This window comes from Melopsittacus undulatus (assembly GCF_012275295.1).
Source record: "Melopsittacus undulatus isolate bMelUnd1 chromosome W unlocalized genomic scaffold, bMelUnd1.mat.Z SUPER_W_unloc_5, whole genome shotgun sequence".
Classification (NCBI taxonomy): domain Eukaryota; kingdom Metazoa; phylum Chordata; class Aves; order Psittaciformes; family Psittaculidae; genus Melopsittacus; species Melopsittacus undulatus.
The window spans coordinates 618,529-646,212 of record NW_022993947.1 but is presented as its reverse complement, the minus strand read 5'-3'; the positions used below and the strand labels follow the sequence as shown (position 1 = coordinate 646,212).

At 44.0% G+C, this 27,684-nt stretch overlaps 1 protein-coding gene across 1 annotated transcript in view; it reads right to left on the bottom strand.

Annotated features, from left to right (window-relative positions):
• Positions 1-2,573: 2,573 nt before the first annotated feature.
• The window catches only part of LOC117438289 (protein BANP-like), a 167,044-nt gene continuing 141,933 nt past the window's right edge, over positions 2,574-27,684 (bottom strand). The window contains exons 12-13 of the mRNA XM_034073821.1: positions 12,813-12,956; positions 2,574-3,384 (exon numbers count right to left, since the gene is read on the bottom strand). Coding sequence (XP_033929712.1) covers positions 3,313-3,384; positions 12,813-12,956 — 216 coding nt within the window. The 3' untranslated portion in view covers positions 2,574-3,312. The remainder of the gene's footprint in view (positions 3,385-12,812; positions 12,957-27,684) is intronic.

Sequence of the window (27,684 nt, the reverse complement as noted above, 5' to 3'; positions counted from 1 at the left end):
TAATTATATGTTGTTGCTTGCTGTGTAATATTCTTATAGTCCATCAACTAGATGTCTTCAGGTCACCAGCGACTGGCCCTGACTTCCCTCTAACCATCGTCCCAACAGAGAATGAACTTTGATAGAACCAGATGAGTTCTGCAGTAAAGGAATGATCAACATCAGCAGGCAACAATCCAGGACTGCACACATACTCTCCTGCTACAAAAGACTATTACAAAACTATCATCATGGACCAAATGGACTCTGTAGCATTATAGGGATTGGTCCATGTATTAAGAAATTATTTTTTTCTATCTGTCTGGGTGTATGCAGATGTATATATATATACATCTATATGATGGTATATTGAAAATGTGGGATCTGAGCATGACGTGAATGGTATGGAATAAGGGGTGGATAATGTCATGGGTTCAGCAGTAGCAGTCATTTTTTCTCCTTCTTGGTAGCTGGTGCAGTGCTGTGTTTTGACTTTCGGGCTGGGAGCAGTTGCTGGTGGCGCGTATGTTTTGAGTTACTGCTCAAATGTTTGGTTTTGTCCAAGGCCTTTTCTGAGCTCATGCTCTGCCAGGGAGGAGGGGAGGCCGGGAGGAGGGAGAGATAGGGCATCTGGCCTGGGCTAGTCGGGGAGGTATTCCATACCACAGCATGTCATGCTCGGGGAGGTAACTGGAAGTTGGCCGGAAGGGGGGGGGTTAGCTCCTATTCCGGGTTGGGCTCTTTTCGGCGGGTGGTATCGTATTCTCTCTCCTTGTTTATTTCCTCTAACATTGATTTATTAGTGGTAGCAGTAGTGATTTGTGTTATACCTTAATTGCTGGATTGGTTTTATCTCAATCCGTGGGAGTTGTATTCCTCCGGTTCTCCTCCCCATCCCTCCAGGAGTGGGGAAGTGGGGGGGGGGAAAGGGGTGTGTGGTACTGCGGGAGACTGAGGTGGGGTTTTAAACCACGACAATGAGTAAATATTATCTTGAATTCAATGATGTAGAATTTGTGGCTATGCCGCAATGATTAATACATTAAATGCATTATGAGCCATATATTGACAATAACCATATAGCAAGTTAGCTGAAAAACAAATGCAAAGCAACACCTCCCACAGTAAACTACATTTTCCTAACATGTGCATGATTAAGATAAGCAGGTTCTAGCAAATGTGTATCCTTTCCACTCAAGCTTAGTACATATGAAAATATCACTTTCTGGAAACCAGAATCAAGTTTCCCATAAGTTTCAGTGGAGAGAGGATTTCACCTTGCTGTTGGATGTTGGATAATGGCAGGTATCAGACTTCTGAAGCCCAGCTTTTTATGGACGAATCTCAAACTGATGTATTGCCACAAATGGCTGGACAAAGGAGATAGGATGAACAAAAAGGGAGAGCTCAGAATTGTTCACATTTTAAAAAAGAATTATTTAATAAATTCACTGTATAAAACAGGATTTGCAGACTCAAAAGTTTAACTACTACTTTTTTTTTGTACTGGAAATTTAGATAACAACACAATCTAAGACAGATATCTTTAAGGACTTAATCTTACTTCTCAGTCTGACAGGAGAGTTTGTCAAATAGGATTGATCCTCAAATCACAGAATCACAGAATCCCAAGGGTTGGAAGGGACCTTGAAAGATCACCTAGTCCAATCCCCCTGCAAGAGCAGGGTAACCTAGAGTACATCACACAGGAACTTGTCCAGGTGGGCCTTGAATATCTCCAACGTAGGAGACTCCACAACCTCCCTGGGCAACCTGTTCCAGTGCTCTGTCACTCTCACAGTAAAGAAGTTCTTCCTGATGTTAACGTGGAACCTCCTATGCTCCAGTTTACACCCATTGCCCCTTGTCCTACCACTGGATAGCACTGAAAAAAAACCTAGCTCCATCATCCTGACACCCAACCTTTACATATTTGTAAACACTGATGAGGTCACCCCTCAGTCTCCTCCAAGCTTAAAGAGCCCCAGCTCCCTCAGCCTCACCTCATAAGGGAGGCCCTCCACTCCCTTCATCATCTTTGTGGCTCTGCGTTGGACTCTTTCAAGCAATTCCCTGTCCTTCTTGAACTGAGGGGCCCAGAACTGGACACAATATTCCAGATGTGGCCTCACCAGGGCAGAGCAGAGGGGGAGGAGAACCTCTCTTGACCACACCCTTTCTAATGCACCCTAGGATGCCATTTGCCTTCTTGGCCACAAGGGCAAATTGCTGGCTCATGGTCATCCTCCTATTCACCAGGACCCCCAGGTCCCTTTCCCCTTCACTGCTTTCCAGCAGGTCAACCCCCAACTTGCACTGGTACATGGGGTTGTTCTTCCCCAGATGCAAGACTCTACACTTGCCCTTGTTGAATTTCATCAAGTTTCTCCCTGCCCAACTCTCCAGCCTGTCCAGGTCTCGCTGAATGGCAACACAGCCTTCTGGTGTGTCAGCCACTCCTCCCAATTTAGTGTCATCAGCGAACTTGCTGAGAGTACACTCAGTTCCCTCATCCAGGTCGTTGATGAAAATATTAAACAGCACTGGTCCCAGCACCGACCCCTGAGGGACTCCACTAGTCACAGACCTCCAGCTAGAATCTGCCCCATTAACCACTCTTACAGCACAGTCCAGGCAAACCATATTAATTCCTATGGCAAAGAGCAACTTAAAGCTGTGCTATTCATAAATGCACATTTATTTTTCATTAGAAATGCATATTTACAGTATATAAAAGCCTTTTTTCCTAAAAAAGTAGTTAAGCAACAGTACAAACAAAATTGTTAGCCTTCTGCAAATACAGTTTTCGTTACACTGAACAGAAAACACCAGCAAAAGGCTAATACTAATAAAAAAGCTGTTTAAACAGTTAAAAATATTTGAGCTCTTGAGCTTCTATATGTGGGAAAGCAAGTATTGCAAAGGAGCAATACACTTCCTAAGATATCTGAAGACATTCAAACAGCGTATTTCACTGAAGAAATGAATAGGATGAAACACTGATTTAGTCTCACAGTTTGGATTCATTACTTTCCCACTTTCTGAAAGATTTTTTTCCCCCTCTTTAAGTATATGTAAGGGCAGGCAATTTAATTTTTCTGAAGGCCAGATGCTCAACTGATGTAGTGACATAGCTCCAATTTAAGTAAATGGGTCTCATTTATTCCAGGTGAAGACAACCAGATCATCAGAACACTGATTTGCAGAAGGTGTTCAAGGTGTGACCATTCGTCTAGAGGGCATTTCCATTCTTCTGTCATTGCACAAAGATGACAACACTTAACTTCTGGTGTGGGTCATCCACATTTCTGTTGTTGCAGCTTATCACAGTTCTTATTGGATTTGGATTGCTCCATGTTCTATCTGCATTTCTGTCTGGATTGTTGACTGAAGGGTATCAGTGCCCTGCAAAAGGAAACATCAGTAAATCAATACAACAGTGCTTTCCACTGATGTAGCCAAGGGATGTGAACATATACCAACACAAAGTTTTCATAGATAAACCAGTGAAAAATCTGCATGGATATCAGCTGTTTGAGAGAGTTAAAATGAGAATACACTTACGAAGACACCAAAAATAACAAAGAATCCACATGAAGACTAAGTAGACTAATGCCCATCAGGCTGGAAAGAGAAGGCTGAAATAATAAAACCATGATAGGGATCTATAAAATCATGAGTAGCATGAAGAGAGTAAATAGAAAACAATTATTCCCTCTCTCTTCCCCAAAAAGAAGCAGCTCTAAAAAGAAACAAAATAAAACTCATATCTGGCACAACATGTGCCAAAGCTGTAGAAGGACTTGTCCCAGCATGATGCATATGCTAACAGCTCAGGGGTATGGAGTGTTATGGACAGAAAGTCCACCAAAGGTGATCACAGAAAATACAGTAGGATGTCCCTGAGTGACAGAACTACTGTAGGTAAGGGAAGTAAAATTACCTGTTTGGCCTGTGCTTGGAATTTCCCCAGCTGGTGCAGGATACAGTCTAAAACTGCTGATTTTACCCACTGCAGTCTTTCTCTATTTTGTGTAAAATGAGAATAGTGCTACTATAGTGAACTTCTTTCTCAAACAAAATTCTTCCTACAGGCCTGATTCTATTCACTTTATAAACAAACACGGTCCTTCATGAAGGAATTTAAAGCAAAAACAATTGATGTCAGCTCTCAGAGGAAGTCTCCTTAAAAAATAATAAAATCACTGCCTACCACAAGTCCGACAAGGCTGTGAAAGGATAATCCCATAGCAAACTGTCTTTTTGGACAAATTAGTTAGAATAAGGAGAACTAGATTATGACCCAAACTACATCCTAAGAGCTGTAAGATGAATAGCATTTAAGATCAGCTGTATTGGCTTGGATAAAGCCCATGACACCCAATAAGCCTTCCCCTGACAGCAGCGAGCATCACAAGCACAGCTAAATTCCAAGGAAAGGGCAAGCATTTAATGATATTTTCCCATTCACTCCCACAGATTTCAGAGATCTGCCCTTGATGGATTTTCCCTCCATAAAAACATCTAATAGATGCTTTATGTAACACCCTGAATACAGAATTATTTCTGTGGCAGTACTTCTGTTATGAAAAAGTCCTACTTGAAGCCCTGCTTTATACTCTCAGCCTAGGATATGCAGGATGATGCACAACACCACAAGGGTGGAAACTCAACAAAATTTCACCATCTTTAGGACTCACTTTACAGTCCAAACATATTTATGCAAAAGAAAACATTGGAGTTTCAAAATTATAAAGCATTGCTCCTAAATTAAGGTGTTGTGGTTTACGCCCAGCCGGTAACTCAGAACCATACTGCCACTCACTCACTCCCCCCCCTTCTCACGGGAAGTGGGGAAGAGAATCGAAAGAACGTAACTCCCACGGGTTGAGATAAGAACAGTCCAGTAACTAAGGTACAATACAAAACTACTACTACCACCAATAATAATAATGATAAGGGAAATAACAAGGGGAGAGAGAGTACAATTACTCACTACCTGCCAACCAATACCCAGCCCAACCTGAGCAGCGATCTGGCCTTCCTGGTAACTGCCCCCAGTTTATGTACTGGGCATGACGTCCTGTGGTATGGAATACCTCTTTGGTTAGTTTGAGTCAGGTGTCCTGCCTCTGCTTCCTCCCAGTTTCCTGTGCCCCTCCTCCCTGGCAGAGCATGAGACTGAAAAGTCCTTGATTGGTATAAACATTACTTAGCAACAACTAAAAACATCAGTGTGTTACCAACACTGTTCCCAGACTAAAGTCAAAAACACAGCATTGCTCCAGCTACTAAGGAGAAAAATGATTGCTACAGCTGAACACAAGACATAAGGTTTTGTTGTCAAATTATTTCCCTTCACCTTTGCCTTGCTGCCAGGAATTGCACACAGGTACAAGACGTTTTCCTGTTCAACTTTATAGGTTACTTGGTTTTTACTTAATTGTGCAATACATTAATGCCAAAGTGGTGAATAATTCTTTGAGACTGATAAACTTGACAGCAGGTAACTCTTTAAGTGACCAATTTTTTCTTTCCCATTAGAGGAAAACTGTATTGAAGAACTATAATTATCAAATAATAACAACAACAGCAATACTGAATATTTATCCAACATTTAGACCAGAAGTAGAAAACTGCCCAAAAGGATTAGAAGCACACTTTCGATTTGGAAAGCTATTTTTCAAATATAACAACAACCAGCATATGAGTTTCAGTACAGAATTAATCCAAATTTCAAAATTTTGCAAGCTGCTGTAAGTGATAATGCTATCAAAACATCAAAACAAGCTTCAGCTGTGGTAAGAGAAAGGATTTGTTTGAAATACCCTCACTCCAACCTTCAGCTTCCAAGTGCAACGGCTTCCAAAGACACAGCTTTCAAGAAAGGTCAAAAAACTAGTATCTTGTTTTCTGACATTAAATAAGTTCACATTTTGGGCATTTCAAGCACAGAATTTGTCTAGAGCGTAGCATCCAGTCTGGCTTTGGGACCGGTCTTGTTTAATATCTTTGTCGCTGACATGGACAATGGAATTAAGAGTGCCCTCAGCAAGTTTGCCAATGACACCAAGCTGTGTGGTTCTGTTCATACGCTAGAGGGAAGGAATGCCATTCAGAGGGACCTTGACACGCTTGTGAGATGGGCTGATGCCAACCTCATGAAGTTTAACCATGACAAGTGTAAGGTCCTACACCTGAGTCAGAGCAATCCCAGCACAGCTACAGGTTGGGCAAAAAGGAAATTCAGGGCAGCCCTGCAGAGAAGGACTTGGGGGTGTTGGTAGATGAGAAAATGAACATGAGCCAGAAGTGTGCGCTTACAGCCCAGAAAGCCAACCGTATTCTGGGCTGTATCAAAACAAGCGTGACCAGCAGATCAAAGGAGGTGATCCTGCCCCTCTACTCTGCTCTCATGAGACCTCACTTGGAGTACTCAACATAAAAAGGACATGGAACTGTTAGAACAAGTCCAGAGGAGGGCCACGAGGATGATCAGGGGACTGGAGCACCTCCCGTATGAAGATAGGCTGAGAAAGTTGGGGCTGTTCAGCCTGGAGAAGAGAAGGCTGCATGGAGACATCATAACAGCATTCCAGTATTTGAAGGGGGCCTACAGGGATGCTGGTGAGGGACTATTCATTAGGGACTGTAGTGACAGGACAAGGGATAATGGGTTAGAACTTATACAGCAGAGGTTTAGATTGGATATAAGGAAGAAATTCTTTACTGTGAGGGTGGTGAGGCACTGGAATGGGCTGCCCAGGGAGGTAGTGAATGCTCCATCCCTTTCAGTGTTCAAGGCCAGGTTGGATGAAGCCTTGGGTGATATGGTCTAGTGTGAGGTGTCCCTGCCCATTTCAGGGGGTTTGGAACTACATGATCTTAAGGTCCTTTCCAACCCTAACTATTCTATGATTCTATGATTCTAAAATAGGTACAAAATCATTGAGAACATCTCAGTACCTTGACAAAGAAACATATGAAAACAGATGAAAACGTCACTACAGCCTGCCTGTTTTCCATTCATATAAGATCTTTCCTTTCACATAAGATATTTTTCTGTAATGATATCGATCAATACCCATAATCTTAGAAAATAAAAAGTATTGAACTATCTACACAACTCAGAATAATGAAAATACCATCTCAATAACCATAATTTTAGCCCCCCCAAATTTATTGAAATATTCATATAAATCAGAGTAATGAAAAAATCATAGAAGAAATAAGGTTGGAAAGGACCTTAAGATCACCTAGTTCCAAACCCCTTGCCATGGGCAGGGACACCTCACACTGAACTATGCCACCCAAGGCTCTGTCCAACCTGGCCTTGAACACTGCCAGGGATGTCCACCGAGTGGTCCACCTATCAAACTGATGTCTCTCTAATTTAGAGACAAGGATGTCATGTGGGACAGTGTCGAATGCTTTGCACAAGTCCAGGTAGATGACGTCAACTGCTCTACCCCTGTCCATCAGTTCTCTGTAGCCCCATCAAAGAAGGCCACCAAATTGGTCAGGCAGGATTTCCCCTTAGTGAAGGCATGCTGGCTGTCACCAACCACATTGTTGTTTTTCATGTGCCTTAACATGCCTTCCAGGAGAATCTGCTCCCAAGATTTTGCCAGGCACAGAGGTGAGAATGACTGGTCTTTAGTTCCCTGAGTCATCTATTTTCCCCTTCTTGAAAATGGGGTTATATTTCCCTTTTTCCAGTCGTCAGGAACTTCACCTGTCTGCCATGATTTTTCAAATATGATGGACAGTGGCTTAGCAACTTCATTCGCCAGCTCCTTCAGGACCTGCGGATGGATTTCATCAGGTCCCATGGACTTGTGAACATTCAGGTTCTTAAGATGGTCTCAAACCAGATCCTCTCCTACAATGGGCCTAAGGCTTTCATTCCTACAGTCCCTGTGTCTGCATTCCAAGACTTGGGTGGTGTGGTCAGAGCCTTTGCCAGTGAAGACCGAGGCAAAGAAGTCATTAAGAACCTCAGCCTTCTCCAAATCCAGGGTAGCTGGTTCTCCTGATAGCTTCTGGAGAGGACTCACATTGTCCCTAGTCTGTCTTTTATTTGCAATGTACCTTTAGAGTCCCTTCGTGTTATCTTTCACATCCCTAGACAAGTTTAATTCTAACTTGGCCTTAACTTTCCTAACCTGGTCCCTAGCTTCCTGGACAACATCCCTGTATTCTTCCCAGGCTGCCTGTCCTTGCTTCCACCTTTTATAAGCCTCTTTTTTCCCTCTAAGTTTCCTCAGCACCTCCTTTTCTATCCATGGAGGTCTCCTAGCCCTCCTGCTGCACTTACCACTAGAAACTGGTAATAGTCAGTTGGACTTAATAGACCAGACAGCCTCACTTCAACACTCCTGATCTGTGCCCCTGGTAGGCAACACACCTCCCTTGAGACTGGGTCAGGCTGACAGATGAGTGCCTCTGTTTCTTTCAAAGGAGAGTCACCTACTACTATGATCCACTGCTTTTTCCTGACAGCACCAGTAGTGATCTTCTTTATCAGTGCATCAGTTGGCTGTTCATGTTGTGAAGTGTGTGTTTCCTCTTTAGCCCCTTGCAGAACTGCAAAGCGGTTCTGGGTGAGGACATCAAATTTAGGAGGAAGACCCTTGCTTTTAATTGTCCTCTTCTTCCTTTTATTGTTGGGGGTTTTTTTGTTACTATTTCCCAGCTTCCTGGGTTAATGGCCTCCTTCTTTCCTGCATGGGCTACGATGGACCTTGTGGCCCCTGCTCAGTTTGGGCCTGGGGCAAGCAGTCCTGCTTCCTCTTGTGAAATATACAGGAATGATGATGATGATGATGTCAGAAACTTAGGAGTCCTTGTTGCCATTGTACTTTGTGTGAAACCAGCCCTCCTTTGTGACCAAGATTACCATAAGTGCTCCTGTCAATACAAATGATGAAAGGGAAGGAGAAACAAAGGGGATAATCTCTCCTAATCAATCACTTTGTTTTTCAAAGGGTGCTTCCCTTTAAGGGTTTGACTGGCTTAAGGAGGTTAGATAACCAGGGGATACATTTTGTTACAGGATGTTGCAAACTTGGGTACTAGGCAAATAACCATATAAGGTATAGAACAAAATGTTAAGACTACGGTTAAGCTTGTAAGCATTTTTCTGTTAATACATTACCAAGAAAGTTCAGCAACATCTTCACCGGAGAATGACCCCAGCAAACAAGAAAAGAACAAAGAAAAGGGGCCACGTCGACATTCGGGTAAAGAAGACAACAGGACTGGCTAAAACCCATGACTGAGAAGTATAAGAGACTATACCCCAAAGATCCCGGTGTGCGTCCTTGGTGGAGCAGAGACTCCCAGGCACACCCAGCGCTGCTTACATATTGCCTCTCGATATTAATCAATTGTAAATAAAATTAATTGGACCAGAACGTGGCTAAGACGAAATTTTTATAACACTCTCAGCTTCCCTGACATCTTTCAGCCTATTGACAGTGTCCCACAGCTCAGCTACCTGCTGCAGGAGGATCTCCACCAGGGTGCACCAAGTGCAGCCCTGCCCACTATGCACCCTTGCCTCAAGAGACCAGTGGAGGCACTCTACACCCTGAACTCTGCGCTGCAGCCTCTCCTCTCATAGGCTGTCTAGGTACCTACACTGGCCACCACCATGGCAGCCAGAGCAGAGCTCCTAGACCAGGCCCTGCTCGTGAGGTGCGTGCTCACCATCCCACTCACCCTGCCCACGCAAATGCCACACCGTGCTCCTGGTTGCTCACACTCACTGAGGCAGGTTTTTAACCAGTCAGGGCTGGTACCATCCCTCCTGGCACTGCCCCCTGTGAGTCAGTTGCTTGCATCAGCTTAGCTGCCAGCTCCTGGGCAAGTCCTGTCGAGGACTTGAGGCTCCCTCGGTGGCTTCTTGCCACTCTGAATTGATGCTCCTGGACGCTGAGCTTCCCCTCGCTTAGGTGTTGAAGGTGTCCTCTCTTGAGCTGCTCACCTCAGCAATTGACTGGTGACAGTTGATGAGGACCGATTTAAATCTGCCACTGTCCCTCCTAGCGCTGCCTCCTGTGAGTGAGCTGCTAGAGTCAGCTGAGCTGCCAGCTCCTGAGCAAGTCCTGTCGAGTACTTAAGGCTCCCTCAGTGGCTTCTTGCCACTCTGAATTGAAGCTCCTGGATGCTAAGCTTCCCCCTAATAAAGTGTTGAAGGTATCTTCTCTTGAGCTACTCACCTCAGCAATTGACTGCAATGCAAATACTAAGTTGGTTTCTCCAAATCATTAATAGAACCTTAGTTTTGAGTTTGTGTAAACTGAGGAAATACTTATGGCAAACTTATTTTTCATATTGTCTGGTTTTCCTTTCACACAACATTCCTTTTCTGCTTCTCTTCAGCTTTGTATAAATCCCCGTGGTTAAGTAGAATATTAAAACCTAACACATTGCGAAGTGTCCCTGAAAAGTGACTCCTCTGGTAGCTGCCATTTTTGGGAGAGACGGATGCCGACATGTAGAACTGCACTCCGTAACCTCCTTCCTCCCTATCAGAGGTGCTAGCAGAGAAGGGAGGACAGACACGAGGAAGAGACCCAGGAGAAAGTCCGTGGGAGGGAAATCTGAGAATTTCCCAGGCCTGGAGTGAGGATAGCAGCATGAGAAACATCTCTCACTACCTGATGCCTATATGCTTTATTAACTGCATGGGACCAGCACTGTGGAGACAGTGTTCTCGCAGGAAAATGAATATTTGGTACATGAGCTCTGAATAACTCCGAGGGATACAGCAAGGCCGTGGGAGGCCCGAGGAAGCTTAAGCAAGCAAGATAAGAAGAAGCTGGAATTCACTGAGTTATGAGAACTGTGGACTGTTGGCAAGCGTTCGAGGTCAAGTTCTCACACCTGTGCTTAACCAATTATATGTTAGTCACTAAGGGTCCTCAAGACAAGTATCCAATCATGATATGCCAAATTGCTGTAGGTGTGTGTAAGCAATAGTATATAAGGAGTTAATGCTTTCCAATAAATGGCTTTTTGTCTGATCACATTGATCTCTGACTGAGTCCGTTTTGCGGCAAATGGCGCCCGAACAGGGACCCTCTATAAGTTCACATTGAAATGGAAGAGGGTGTGAATTGCTGGGCCGTGAAGAAATTGGCTGGAATCGATCTGGCTGGACCAAGATCGGGAGGCAGAAGCCTCGGAGGAGGGAATCCTCGGATCGGAGCCTTGTGAGCCCGGAAGACACTGCACAGTGCAAATAAGGTGAGCAGCCGGACGGTTGGAAGGGATCTTCAGGATGGGAAAACAGTTAAGTAAAGAAGGAGTAATACTTAAGCTCTTCCAACATATCCTCTCTGTGAGAGGGACAGACTATGATGAAGCTATGCTAAAAAGATTGTTGCTCTGGAGTAAGGAGTTAATTGTGGGAGTCTGCGAAGCTTTTAATCTCACGACTTGTGAAAAAATTGCTAAGGAAGAAGCCTTTGATTTATGGATGTTTTCAGTCCTTCTTAAGGTGAAGGGAGCAACCCTTAAAGAGACAGACTTAAAGTTAATGTTGAAATGGTTGAAGACGTTACCCAGAGATTGATGAGTCTACCGTATTTGAGATATCCTTGTGGAGTGGGGCAGGAGTTAAGCTGTGGAATGCAGCTACGAAAGGCAATGATGCTGTGAAAAGTTTGTTAGTAATTTGGAGAACTGTTTTAGAGATGTTAAAGTAAAAAAATGAGATCATGGAGACCAGCGCGCCCCCCCCAAACCTCCGCCGGTTGCCACCACAGCAGTGAAGACTGAGGACGGAGATGAAGATGATCCTTTTGATTCAGGCCCTATTGACCCCGACAAGGAGCCTGTGCATGTTCATCAGTTTGCTGTTGCTGCTCCTGAGATTCTGACGCCTGATAATGCCAATGCTGACCTGGATGGTGCTTTTGACCTGGAGCCTATTCATCCGGAAAAGAAGCCTGATTTATATCCCCCATATCCTCATGATAAATGGGTAGCTGAAAAGGGAGAAGTGAGATGGGTAGGGGATGCAGATGTATTGCGTAGTTTCCCATGGTGTGTATGCTTCCCACCCGAGATGGGAAGGTCTCTTGTATGCTCTTATCAGGGGTATCGGGCAGAATGTGTCAGATCGTGGAGTTGGGACCCCATATACAACTCCTTTGATGCAGTCTCTCTGTGATACTCATGTACTAGAAGTTGTTAAATATAAGTATGTCCATGTTTCTATCAACCCTTGGAAACCTTTATAGATATTGCTGGCAACTTCTTCCGACATAGGCTGGCCACCTGTGTCGGAATGAGTGTGCATTTTGGTCAGTATAAAAGCCCAAGCCTCATGCGAAGTGAGGGAGGCAGAGCCTCTGCGGGGACGCCTGCTAAGGTTGAGCCTGCCACACCGCACTGCAGTGATGCTCCTCGGAGCTGGTTTCCTGATAGTCTTCACAAGGTCCTTGTGCCATGCTCTGCATGTGGGACTGTGTAGAGGGAGTAATGATTGATCGAGGTCAAGTTCTCACACCTGTGCTTAACCAATTATATGTTAGTCACTAAGGGTCCTCAAGACAAGTATCCAATCATGGTTTGCCAAATTGCTTTAGGGGTGTGTAAGCTATAGTATATAAGGAGTTAATGCTTTGCAATAAATGGCTTTTTGTCTGATCATATTGATCTCTGACTGAGTCCATTCTGCGGCGGGGGGGGTTTTACTGTTTGAGAACAGGATCATAAACTCATTGGGATCTCAGTATTTGTGGGTAGATGTACAGTTTATCTAACAGAGGTTTCAATCAAGTTAAGCACACTCAAATGGAGAAAAGATAATATATACATACTTGATTAGTCACAGAGTCGTCTCTCACTGGTGTCAGCTGCACATACTGGACTTGGATATCACTCCCTTGGAGTGGAGAAACATCAACATCCCCTGAGGCAGGCTCAGCAGAAGCAACAGCTATCAGCTGAGCACCCTGCAACACCTACAGGGAAAGCAACAGAGAAAGCAGCTTGTGAACAACCACAATCAGAAATGCATGAAGAACCATTTAACTTAAAACAGATGCAAAAATCAAAACCCATTAAAAAGAAACACAAGAAAACTTGTCTATCAATAACAGTTGCTTTAAATCATGTAGATTTCCGAGAGGATGCGGTATGCACATGGAAAGATTCTCATACTAGATACTTGCCACATTTTGCCTTATGAGATTCATAATTCTGTTCATGATTATTGCAAAGACTAACAGGGATAGACTGTGCAGGTTGCAATGAGTGTGACATTATCAACAGCATGTTGAACCATCACTGAGTAATGCTTTTACTGCCACAGGAAAAGACACAGAACCAAGATAATCTTCCTCACATCCAAAGGCACTCAACTTGTGACAATTTACTCCAGTAATATTTATATTCCTATCATACATGAAGGTACAGATATAAGAACTACTGCTAATTAATGATTACTCTAAATACATTTCACTGGTGAACACTATAATTCTGCTACAGGGTTTAAAAACCAAAGAACAGCTCATCCATCTAAATGTGTTTGCTTAGAAATGTTCTTGTGATTAGACTAATTTTAATTTAATTCTTGAACCACAAATCAGAAGAAAATATATGTATGTACTTTATGGAACAATGACAAGTCCCCTCATCTAAAATTGACATATTCCATTTAAATTTCTATATGCTGCAAATGATGTATTTTTAAGTACGGCATTTGAAGCACAGCAAACAAAAGATATCTTTCAAATGAAGAAAATTGAACAAAGAAGAAAAATAACATTCTTATTGAAGTTTTTTCTTAACAAAATATGATTTCTCAACCAATCTGCGCGTGGGTGGTGTCCTAGATTCAGCAGTATCAGTCATTTTTCTCCTTAGTAGCTGGTGCAGCGCTGTGGTTTTGACTTTTGGCCCGGGAACAGTGCTGATAACACCAATGTCTTTAGTTACTGCTCAAATGTTTAGACTGACCAAGGACTTCATGAGCATCATGCTCTGCCAGGGAAGAGGGGAAGCTGGGAGGAAGCAGAGACAGGATACTAGCCAAAGAGGTATTCCATACCACAGCACATCATGCCCAGGATGTAAATGAGAGTTACCCGGAAGGGCTAGTTCTCTGCCAGGTTGGACTAGGTATCGGTCAGTGCTCAGTCAGGCGGGGTGGGGTGAGTGAGGAGTTGTATTCTTTTCCCTCTGTGAGCAGGGGGAGGGCAAGAAGTGGGGGGGAGGGGGAGGGGGGAGAGAGAGACTGTGTGATTTCTGGTTGACTGGGTTTAAACCACGACAGGTGGCCATGAAGGAGCGGGTAGACCAGAAATCCTCCTAGGGAGTATTGGAAGCAAAAAGAGGTCACCTCCATAAATTACATTTAAGGGTGTTGTCAGGGTTTTATATGGATCTTGGGTGGGAAAGTATACTACGCGTTGTTTTTACAGGAGTAAGCAAAATTCTCTCATCCCACAATATTAATTTTGGAACTACACTACACATGCTGTTGGAACCACTTAACAGTCTGCCCTATTGATTACCTGCACGTCTTCAATGTATTTTTTTTCTCTTTTATTTCTAAACTAAAAACTTCAGAACAAATGCAAGTGACTGAACAAGCCCATCATTCTCACAAAGTGTTCTACAATAAAGAAGCCTAAAATTTATACAATTATCAGGCTCATGTTAAGTTTCTCATCAACCAACACCCCCAAGTGTGGAGACAGTGTTCTCACAGGAGAATGAATATCCGGTACATGAACTCTGAATAACTCTGAAAGATACAGCAAGGCCATGAGAGGCCTGAGGAAGCTTAAGCAAGCAAGATAAGAAGATGCTGGAATTCACTGATTTATGAGAACTGTGGACTGTTGGCAAGCGTTCGAGGTCAAGTTCTCACACCTGTGCTTAACCAATTATATGTTAGTCACTAAGGGTCTTCAAGACAAGTATCCAATCATGATATGCCAAATTGCTGTAGGTGTGTGTAAGCAATAGTATATAAGGAGTTAATGCTTTGCAATAAATGGCTTTTTGTCTGATCATATTGATCTCTGACTGAGTCCATTCTGCGGCACCCAAGTTTTTCTCTGCAGGGCTGCTCTGAAACTCTACACTGCCCAACCTGTAGCTGTTCCTGGATTTCCCCAACCCAGGTGTAGGACCTTGCACTTGTCATGCTTAAACTTCATGAGGTTGGCATCAGCCCACCTCACAAGCGTGTCAAGGTCCCTCTGAATGGCATTCCTTCCATCCAGCGTATCAACCAAACCACACAACTTGGTGTCATTTGCAAACTTGCTGAGGGTGCAGGCAATCCCACTGTCCATGTCACTGACAAAGAATTGAATCGCTCTCAACACTGACCCCTGAGGGACACCACTTGTTTCTGCTCTCTAGCTGGACATTGAGCCATTGACCACAACTCTTTGCGTGTGGACATCCAGACAGTTCTTTATCCACTGAGTGGTTCACCTATCAAATTGATGTCTTTCCAATTTAGAGACAGGGATGTCATGCGAGGCAGTGTCAAACGCTTTGCACAAGTCCAGGTAGATGACGTCAACTACTCTACCCCTGTCCATCAGTTCTCTGTAGCCCCATCATAGAAGGCCACCAAATTGGTCAGGCAGGATTTCCCCCTAATGAAGCCATGCTGGCTGTCACCAAGCACCTTGTTTTTTTCATGTGCCTTAACATGCCTTCCAGGAGAATCTGCTCCCAAGATTTTGCCAGGCAAAGAGGTGAGAATGACTGGTCTTTAGTTCCCTGAGTCATCTATTTTCCCCTTCTTGAAAATGGGGTTATATTTCCCTTTTTCCAGTCGTCAGGAACTTCACCTGTCTGCCATGATTTTTCAAATATGATGGACAGTGGCTTAGCAACTTCATTCGCCGGCTCCTTCAGGACCTGCGGATAGATTTCATCAGGTCCCATGGACTTGTGAACATTCAGGTTCTTAAGATGGTCTCAAACCAGATCCTCTCCTACAATGGGCCTAAGGCTTTCATTCTCACAGTCCCTGTGTCTGCCTGTATTATAAGGGTTTTGCAGAAGATTACACAGCAAGCGTTAAGGTAATGTATTCCCATTAATGTCCCAATACATTTCTCTTAAAATAAAAGTATGTTTGATCTAAGGTAACTAGAAACAATATAAAAAGGATTCACTGCTCTTAAAGATTATGGTATTATTCTAAAGTTAATGATCTAGTTCATAAAGCTTTATTTAGAGTCCTTTCCTTATTCCAACAACAACTTATACCTAATTCTGCTATTTATTTCTTACATAAAATGTGCCAATACGAAAATAAATTCAGCATATATAAAAGTCTAATATATAGCAGTTCACAGAGAGAGGAACTCTCCCTGCTATGCATTTCTAAGAAAGAAGTTTGTTGAACTGTGCAAAATGTGATCTTGAATCTTTCAAAACTTCATTAACCAACAGCCCTACAGAGTCATATAATTGAGAACACCTCCTTTAAATTCCCCAAACTAAAAGGCACATAAAATGAAACTCATTTCAGCTCTGCTGAGGGTGGAAAAATGAAAAGGATAATTCCAGAGTACATTTTTATCAGCAGCATTTTTTCCTTGCATAACAAACAATAAGCCATCTCATCTGCTTTTACTTTGAGTGTGTACCACAGCACAGATCTACTCTGTAATGTCTACTCTGAGATTCCCTTAACACATCTGTACAAAACCTGGAACATAAACTGCAGCTATTGTGGTTACTTAAACTTCACAAAAATGTCCATCTTTCTGGCAGCTGCAGTTGGATTGAGCTAGATGAGTGATGGCAAATTGTGGCTTTGTGTATTTAAACCTTTGGCATCTTCAAAAGCCCTTTCACGACACAACAACTTGCTTCCCAAGACTTCAGTTGCAGTGATCCCCTAGGAGAGCACAGCTTGGTGAGCCCCAGAAGCAAGCCCCTGCCTCTGAAGACTAACTCTGTTCAGTAATGGCACCAATACTTTCCAGCACTATGGTTTTATGGAGAGTAGCAGCCACCAGTGAAATTCTGTAATAGTCCCTGAGAAAAGAAAAATAATAATAATAATTAAAAAATTTACAAAGAAGTATTCTGCAATCTTTGAAAAGTGTTCACATCTATTAGGTACACAAACTGGAGAAACATAAGGACAAATAAAGACCAAATCAATACAGTTCATGTTGCCTTTTGTTAAAAAAGCACCTGTTCTCACCATCACTGTTTCTCTAACCCTTCCCAAAAAACAGTCATAGAATCATAGAACCATAGAGCAGTTAGGGTTGGAAAGGATTTTAAGATCATCTAGTTCCAAACCCACTTCCATGGGCAGGGACACCTCACACTAAACCATATCACCCAAGGCTTCGTCCAAACTTGCCTTAAATAGCACTAGGGATGGAGCATTCACAACTTCCCTGGGCAACCCATTCCACTGCCTCACCACCCTTACAGTAAAGAACTTGCTCCTTGTATCCAATCTAAACTTCCCCTGTTTAAGATTTAACCCATTACCCCTTGTCCAATCACTACAATCCATAGCAAAGAGTCCCACCTCAGCATCCTATAAGGCCCCCTTCAGATACTGGAAGGCTGCTATGAGGTCTCCATGCAGCCTTCTCTTCTCCAGGCTTAACAGACCCAACTTTCTCAGCCTATAATCATATGGGAGGTGCTCCAGTCCCCTGATCATCCTCGTGGCCCTCCTCTGGACTTGTTCCAACAGTTCCATGTCCTTTTCATGTTGAGGACACGAGAACTGTACACAATACTCCAAGTGAGGTCACACAAGAGCAGAGTAGAGGGGTAGGATCACCTCTTTCGACCTGCTGGTCACGCTCCTTTTGATGCAGCCCAGGATACAGTTGGCTTTCTGAGCTGCAATCACACACTGAAGCCAGCTCATGTTCATTTTCTCATCAACCCACATCCCCAAGTCTTTCTCCGCAGGGCTGCTCTGAATCTCTTCTTTGCTTAACTTCTAGTTCTGCCTGGGATTGCTCTGACCAAGGTGTAGGACCTTGTACTTGTTATGGCTAAATTTCCTAAGGTTGGCATCAGTCCACCAGTGTATCAACTGACCCACACAGCTTGGTGTCATCAGCAAACTTTTGGTGATGGATTTTTTCCATACACATAATCTATGAAAAACCTATGAGGCTTCTCTCTCCAGGTTAAATGCATCCAGCCTAAATTTAAATGAACACCTGAGGACAAAGGTGCAGTTTTTAAAAGTATCCCATGCTTTCACTGGGTCAATACATGTTACATGGAGAGCAGGGGGTCCCTCAACAGCCTAAGAGCTCCTTGGAGAAGTAGTTCATACTGAACACAAAAAAGTAATCAGTGTAATTAAAACTTTATGTGTAAACTATTATGCTGGCTGAAAGGGATGCAGAGTTAATTACAACAAAATAAATGCCCAAAGCAAGCTATGTATCATGTGATCTAAATACAATGAGATTATAGGAAATACTTTATGTAAGCAGTTCACCTTCACATCAGCAGGATTTTATTTTAACTCAGTAGTACAGGTCACAGATAGAAGTGTATCTGTTATCGATGGATAACAAAGCAAAGAGGTATTGTCAAGATGCTTTGGAATCATGTCCCATGGAAGAAAAGTGGGGTCCTTCTCCTCTGACTTTAATTAGAGATGGGCTCAGGCCCTGTAAAACAATGTACAATACACCAAAACAAGATTTTCCACTGAAAATACACTTTAGCACTTAATTATAATTAACTGTCAGTTTGACTACAGATGTAATTTCAGTAAAAATTACTTGGTTACAGAAAGAAGAGTTACCTCATCTGTACAGTACATCTGATTTATCTTTTGTATGAAGATACTCTTAGTAAATTGGCCACCAAGGGAAACTTCACAGAACAACTTTGTGGTCAACCAGTGGCTCTTCTCAGATGCTTCACTTCCCAAACCGTAACCTACAGTTTCATTGGAGCTGTTACACAAAAGGTAGCTTAATATACCTGTACCTCCTTTAGAGTTCCCTAAATCAGGTACTTTGGGGATTTTGTGCCTACCTTCTCCGAAGGCAAAGCCCTGGTTAATAATCTTTTCTGTATCGCTTTTCTGGTGAACCAATGTTTTACATCATGCGAGCTACACGCGCACATGTGGAAATGTGACTGCCAGGCAATCAACCCACCAGAAATTATTTCATATGCCTCAATAACCTTTTGGCAAGACAGAAAAACAGCATTTCAGCTTGCACTGGGCTCAGCTGTAGCAGTCATTTTTCTCCTTCTTAGTAGCTGGTGCAGTGCTGTGTTTTCGGTTTTAGTCTGGGAACAATGCTGATAACACACCAATGTTTTTAGTTGTTGCTAAGTAATGTTTATACCAATCAAGAATTTTTCAGCCTCATGCTCTGCCAGTGAGGAGTGGCACAGGAAGCTGGGAGGAAGCAGAGGTAGGACACCGGACTCAAAGTAGCCAAAGTGGTATTCCATACCACAGCATGTCATGCCCAGTATATAAACTGGGGGCAGTTACCCAGAAGGCCCAGATTGCTGCTTGGGTCGGGCTGCGTATCGGTCAGCAGGTAGTGAGCAATTGTACTCTCTCTCTCCCCTTGTTACTTCCCTTATAATAATTATTATTGGTGGTGGTAGTAGTAGTTTTGTATTATACCTTAGTTACTGGACTTCTTATCTCAACCTGTGGGAGTTACATTCTTTTGATTCTTTTGGGAGTATGGATAGGAAGAAGGGGGGGAGTGAGCAAGTGGCTGCACAGTTCTGAGTTACCAGCTGGGCTTATGAGGGAATCAGCCTTGGACATTCTGTTACAGTTTGCAAAATCTTTTGAGTTAATTTACTTTAGGAACAGCAAATATTATTCAAATGTATGCAATTGCAACATTTTGTGATGAAGTGGCTTACTGTTAACAGTAAGTACGGTAAAATTGATGGAACTACTTCCAAAAAAGGGAGCTATTTTGAGCAATAAGAAAGAAGTCTTTGGCTTAAATGTTCGGTTTTTTTTTCCAACAGAACATTATTTTTGATCTTTATTAAACGTATTACTCAGGGCTATCAAGAAATGGCTCGATAGTTCAGAGAAAAATACTACAAAGTGCCCTGGGTTCAGTTTTAGCAGTTATTTTTCTCCTTCCTAGTAGCTGGTGCAGTGCTGTGTTTTTGACTTCAGTCTGAGAACAAAGCTAATAACACACCAATGTTGTTAGTTGTTGCTAAGTAATGTTTACTCCGATCAAGGACATCACTTGTGTTTATTGTTTTTTTTTCCTTTTCCTCTTTTAGTTGTATATTCTCTCCCCTTGTTATTCCTCTTATCATTATTATTATTGGTGGTGGTAGTAGTAGTTTTATATTATACCTTAGTTACTGGACTGTTCTTATCTCAAACCATGGGATTTACATTCTTTCAATTCTCCTCCCCATCCCTCCAGGAGTGGAGGGGGGAAGAAGTGGGGCAGTGAGCGATTGGCTGTGTGGTTCTGAGTTACTGGCTGGGTTTAAAGCAGGACATTATTCCACTCACTCTGGGAGGCAAACATTTCTGGAATGTGTAACGAGTGGTGTCCCTCAGGGATCGGTGTTGGGATTGGCCTTGTTTAACATCTTTGTCGGTGACATGGACAGTGGAATTGAGCGCGCCCTCCGCAAGTTTGCTGATGACACCAAGCTGAATCAGAGCTAGGGAAAACCATCTTGTCAGTTGTGTTTTTCTGGTCTAAGCATAACAGATTTAAAGAGATACTATTCACTTCAGGGAATAATTGAAACAGTATTGATTTTCTTTAAATACAGATTTGTCTGGAAATGTCTTCAGCTACTTCAGGAGAGACACAATGAGGAAGTTAAAATCTCAGTATTGACAAAGTCTGAGATGTAGGATTCCACTTATAATTTTACAGTTTATATAGATTTTAGATAGAGGATGAAAGGAAAATCTTTTCCACTTAGAGGTTGGACTTGATGATCTTTAATGTATTCTCCAACCTAGCTGATTCTAGGATTCTGTTTTATGATTTTATACTTGATGTTTCAATCAGGAAAAAACTGTAAAAAAAAAGAAATACTTATGAAACAACCTGTCTTAGTCTGATGCAATGGAATAGGAATAGGATTAAAACCATGTTAAAAACAGGGAATATTGGTACTTCACTCTGGAGGATGCTGGCTTCCAACATCCCACAGGAACCATAAGCCCTGACCACAGCTAACAAAGCATCGACTTCACTAATGGTTCACTGTACCGTGACTGCGCACTGAAAAGTGCTCCAGGAAACAAGAGACTGACAATGCAGAATCACAGAATCCCAAGGGTTGGAAGGGACCTCGAAAGATCATCTAGTCCAACCCCCCTGCAAGAGCAAGGTAACCTAGAGTACATCACACAGGAACTTGTCCAGGTGGGCCTTGAATATCTCCAACGTAGGAGACTCCACAACCCCCCTGGGCAACCTGTTCCAGTGCTCTGTCACTCACAGTAAAGAAGTTCTTCCTAATGTTAACGTGGAACCTCCTATGCTCCAGTTTACACCCATTGCCCCTTGTCCTACCACTGGATAGCACTGAAAAAAAACCTAGCTCCATCATCCTGACACCCACACTTTACATATTTGTAAACACTGATGAGGTCACCCCTCAGTCTCCTCCAAGCTTAAAGAGACCCAGCTCCCTCAGCCTCACCTCATAAGGGAGGCCCTCCACTCCCTTCATCATCTTTGTGGCTCTGCGTTGGACTCTTTCAAGCAATTCCCTGTCCTTCTTGAACTGAGGGGCCCAGAACTGGACACAATATTCCAGATGTGGCCTCACCAAGGCAGAGCAGAGGGGGAGGAGAACCTCTCTTGACCACACCCTTTCTAATGCACCCTAGGATGCCATTTGCCTTCTTGGCCACAAGGGCAAATTGCTGGCTCATGGTCATCCTCCTATTCACCAGGACCCCCAGGTCCCTTTCCCCTTCACTGCTTTCCAGCAGGTCAACCCCCAACTTGCACTGGTACATGAGGTTGTTCTTCCCCAGATGCAAGACTCTACACTTGCCCTTGTTGAATTTCATCAAGTTTCTCCCCGCCCAACTCTCCAGCCTGTCCAGGTCTCGCTGAATGGCAACACAGCCTTCTGGTGTGTCAGCCACTCCTCCCAATTTAGTGTCATCAGCGAACATGCTGAGGGTACACTCAGTTCCCTCATCCAGGTCATTGATGAAAATATTAAACAGCACTGGTCCCAGCACCGACCCCTGAGGGACTCCACTAGTCACAGACCTCCCGCTAGATTCTGCCCCATTGAACACAACTCTCTGCCTTCTCCCTTTCAACCATTGCACAGCTGATCCCTAACCCAATCCTCACCTACCAGAGCAAACTTCTCCTTTGTCCTGACTCCTTCTGGGGCTATAGGAATCTGGGACACCCGGGGAGAGTCTGCAGGGATAAAGACAGAGGCAAAGAAGGCATTCAGCACCTCTGCCTTCTTTATTTCCTCTGTCTCTAGGGCACCCACCTCGTTCAGCAGTGGGCCTATATTGCCTCTTGTGTTAGTTTTATTTGCTATGTATTTGAAGAAGCCCTTCCTATTGTCCTTAACAGGACTAGCAAGATTAAGTTCCAAGGAGGCCTTAGCTGTCCTAATTTTCTCCCTACATCCTCTAACAACTGTCCTATATTTCTCCCAAGTGGCCAGCTGCTCTTTCCATCTTCCATAGATTCTCTTTTTCCACATGAGTTTGCCCAGCAGTTCCTTGTTTAACCACACTGGTCTCCTAGCTCCCTTACTTGATTTCCTACCCATTGGGACACTCTGATCCTGAGCTTGGAAGAAGTGGTCCTTGAGTGCTGACCAACTATCTTGAGCCCATTTACCACCTAGTACCCTTTCCCATGGGACTTCCCTTAGCAGTTGTTTGAACAGGCCAAAGTTGGCCCTTCGGAAATCCAGAACTGTGGCCTTGCTAGGTATCCTATTCCTTCCACACAGGATCCTAAACTCCACCATCTCATGGTCACTGCAGCCAAGGCTGCTATTGACCATCACCACTTCAACCAAACCCTCCTTGTTGGTGAGTACTAAATCTAGCAGTGCTCCTCTCCTAGTTGGATTGTCCACCATTTGCATTAAGAAGTTATCATCAATGCATTGGAGGAACCTCCTAGACTGTGAATGATTGGCTGTGTGAGTCTTCCAGCAAATATCGGGGTAGTTAAATTCCCCCATGAGGACCAAGGCATGTAGTTGTGAGGCTGCTTCCAGTTGCCTGTAGAAAGCCTCATCAACTCCTTTGTCCTGATCAGGAGGTCTATAATAGACCCCCACAACTGTATCACCCCTACCAGCCTGTCCCTTAATTCGTACCCACAGACATTCCACTTTCTCCTCATCAGCCCCTGGACAGAACTCAGTACATTCTAGTCGCTCTCTCACATAAAGGGCGACTCCACCACCTCGCTTTGCTGACCTATCTTTCCTAAAACGGACATAGCCATCCATGACCACATTCCAGTCATGTGAGCTGTCCCACCATGTCTCTGTAATTGCCACTAGGTCATAACCTTTAGACTGCACACAGACTTCTAACTCCTCCTGTTTATTCCCCATGCTGCGTGCATTGGTGTACAGGCATTTCAGCGAGTGAGCAGAGCACGCTGATGGCACCCTCGGGAGGCAGGAGGCCTTCTGGTCTTCATTAATACTAGAACAATGCCTCACTAGTTCAGCTACGACCCCCTCGCACTTTGAATCTAACCTGAAGCTCTGTGAGTTAGCTCTGCTAACTCTTGTCCTGGTACCCTTTTTCACCTGTGAGACAGGGTCTAAACAACTATCCTTTCCCACAAATGAAACAATAGATTGATAGTCCTCCCTAGTCTACCATCCTTCAAGCCCTAGCATGTTTCTCTTGGGCTTGTCCCTAACAGGCCCAGTTAAATCCCCTCCCCCCTTCATATCTAGTTTAAAGCCCTGTGTCATGGGTTCAGCAGTAGCTCATGCTCTGCCAGGGAGGAGGGAGAGATAGGGCGCCTGGTCTGGGCTAGTCGGGGAGGTATTCCATACCACAGCACGTCCTGCTCGGGGAGGGGACTGGAAGCTGGCCGAGAGGGAAGGAGTTAACACGCCGGGCTGGGCTCGGGGAGGCAACGGGAAGCTGGCTAGGAGGGGAGGGGGAAAAGCTCTCGCTCTCCTTCCGGGGCTGGCCTCGTGGCGGCGGGTGGTATCGTATTCTCTCTCCCTGTTTGTCTCCTCTAACATTGATTTGTTATTGGTACCGGTAGTTATTTCTGTTATACCTTTATTGCTGAACTGATTTTACCTCGATCCGTGGGAGTTGTATCCCTCCGGCTCTCCTTCCCATCCCTCCGGGAGTGGGAAGGTGAGGGGGGGGGGAGGGGAAACAAAGGGGGAACTGTGCAGATTTAGTTTAAACCACGACACCCTGTCAATAAGCCCTGCTAACCCCTGCCCCAAAAACCTTTTCCCCCTCTGGGACTGGTGTATCCCACGTGCCACCAGCAAACCAGGTGTCTCATACAGCAGCCCATGATTGATAAACCCAAAACCCTGCCTATGGCACCAGTCACGTAGCCATACATTAATCTGCAGAATCTTCCTATTTATCTCTTCACCCTTGCTTGTAACAGGTATGGAGACAAACACCACTTGTGCTCCAGACCCTTTAACCAGCCGTCCCAGGGCCCTGAAGTCTCTCTTCATTGCCCTTGCCCTCCTTGTAATAATTTCATCACTGCCAACCTGAAAAACCAGCAACGGATAGTAGTCAGAGGGCTGCACCAGATCAGAGAGTTTCTTTTTAACATCTCTAATCTGAGCCCCAGGTAGGCAGCAGACTTCCCTGGGGGATGGATCCGGTCGACAAATGGGCCCTTCTGTTCCCCTCAGAAGGGAGTCACCCACCACAATTACTCTTCTTTTCTTCTTGGTTGGGGAAGTTCTAAGGCATGGGAGTGAGTGACAAGCCCTAGGTGACTCACTAGATAGGTTTACCTCTCCATCTCCATTTACCTGGCCCTGTAGTTCCAAGACCTCATACCTGTTATTCAAGGGCAACAGGGAGGGAGGAAGGGATTGCGAGGGTTTTCGCTTACCTCTCCGAGGAGGGACCTCCCTCCATACATCCTTGTCCCTTAAGTTCGCTCCTTCTTTCTGATGGTAGGAGGGAAGGGGATCCATCACTTATTTAATCAGTTCCCTCTGCCCTTGCTTTAGGGCGTGGCTCCACCAATCTATTTCACTTTCCTGTTCTCTGATGGCTCTCAACCTTTCTACCTCCTCCCTCAGTTCAACCACCTGCCTGAGCAGATCATTTATTTGCTCACAGGGAACACAAGCAGTGTCACTGGCTCCCTCCAATACAAGTGCCAGGGTCAGGCATTCTCTGCAGCCAGAGACCTGCACAGCCGCATGTCTGCAGGAAGGCTCAGTCTGGATACCTACATTATTACTCACTGCAGCTTTTGATCATGTTGTGACCATGATCTATCTGGTCAATCGATCCGTCTACGTCTCTCCACACAAACAAGCAGTCCTTCCTCCTCCTGTGCTCCAGGCGAGTCCTCTTGATGAGGCGGTTATCCCGCTCGTCTACCCACGCAAACTGCTTCGCAAACTGCTTCGCAAACTGCCTTGACCTGCTCCGTTTGCCTGCTCTGTTTGCCGCGCTCCCTGGGTAAGATTTTAACCACTCACAGTTGGTGCCATCCAGTCTCCTGGCTCTGCCCCCGGTGAGTCAGCTCCTCATGTGAGCTGAGCTGCTGGCTCCTGGGCAAGTCCTGTCGAGGACTTGAGGCTCCCTTCTCAGTGGCTCTTTTTGCTCTGAGGTGAGGCTCCTGGATGCTGATGTCCCCCCGCTCCGCTTTGGTGTTGCAGGCATTCTCTCACAAGCCACTCACCTCAGCAACTGACCAGGAATGGCCGATGATGGCCGGTTTGAATCTGCCACCCAGCCTCCTGGCTCCGCCCCTGGTGAGTCAGCTGCTTGCATGAGCTGAGCTGCCGGCTCCTGGGCAAGTCCTATCGAGGACTTGAGGCTCCCTCCTCGGTGGCTCTTGTCACTCTGAGGTGAGGCTCCTGGACGCTGATCTCTCCCCACTCCGCTCTGGAGTTGCAGGTGTCCTCTCACAAGCCACACTCGTGCTGCTGCTGGCAACAAGATCAAGAGCAGGAATAGTGTCCACTTGGTCAGCTCTTTTGTAACATTCTATGAATTCTTTCATTCCTCTGACTCTGTTGGCTTTGCTGCAAATATTCATCAGAGCTTTCCAGAAAAATCAAATGATATGGAATTGCTATACAATGAGAACAGTTAAAATTTAGTAGTATTTAACTGTGGCTTCAAGTAGTGTTGCAAGGTAGTAAATGTGTTGTGATATTCTTAAAAAGAAAGATATCTTCACAGAAAAAGACGCCCCACTTCAGATGTGCTTAGTTTGTAAGGGCATCATTCCTTTCTCATTAACCAAGTCAGTCTTGATCTACATTGTTATGAGTGAGACAAAATTCTGCTCTTTTAAAGACCAGTGACAGACTGCTAAAAATCAAGTTTGACAGCGGTCCCCAAATACTGTCTTCCACTATCTTCCCATAATAATGAAAAAGACACTATTCAATGCATGGAAAACGAAAGCACCTGTGTATCTTCAATAAAGCAACTCCAGAAAGTCCCAGATATTGGTATACCAAGGCTTCTGTTCTTCAAAACAAGTGATCGAAATTAACTTTTCCCAAAGGAAAGGAGCATTTCTAATGAAGACATTTATAAGTATACCTAGTAAATGTTTTTATATAATGGTATTTTCTAAAACAACAGAAGAGAGCACCCCCTGAACAGTTTCCTCTACCCATTTCTAGATCAGTCATTCAGAATCCTGGATTTCCTCAACTACTATTTACCTACTCCAGATAACAATCGTAGAACCAAATTTCCATCTTAATTTGGAAAATCTCCATGGAAGAAGGAGCATCTGTTCCCTGTGTTCAGGACTTTTAAGTATATACTGACATGAATGCTCATGCAATTCAATCAGGAAACTCAAAATTATTTTTTTTATTGTCAAGAGTTCAGTGTTGGGCTAAATGGACTCCAAATAATGGTAAAGCTGTTAGCATAGCCTGAAAAAGAATTAGGCCAATGACAAATGTTCTTGACAGTTCCATTCCCATTGTGCAAGTCTAAGTAATTTTAATTCAGAACAGATGATCCACTGATCACTCCTTCAGGTTTAAGATAGTGTCTCTCTGATATATAATCACTGACAATGAAAAATAAACACCAAAAAGTAAAATAATTTAGTATTTTACCATACGCCTTTGAAGATCAGCATCCTGTTTTCTGGTAGTGTACATGGAGAAGTCATTAATTTAAGAGACTTACAATCTTGGTTTGCACCAAAATGAAGCCCATAAGCACAAGCTGTGCAAGACATAAACATATGCAAATATTTTACCTTCACTACTGCCTTTTGGCATACCTCTGTATGCAGCACTGAGACACATTCTTGTTTCTGTATTCTTACAACTCATTTTGCCATCTGACAAGGTCTTACCATGAAGGAAAACATGTTCCCACCAAAGTCAACAACAGAAGTCACTGTGCCATTGCTGAAACAATGTTATTAATTTCTCAGGGCATGGTCTCTGAGTTTGGTCTTTCTTACAGCTTTTTCCTCTCTATACAGAGGTTTAGATTAGATATAAGGAAGGAATTCT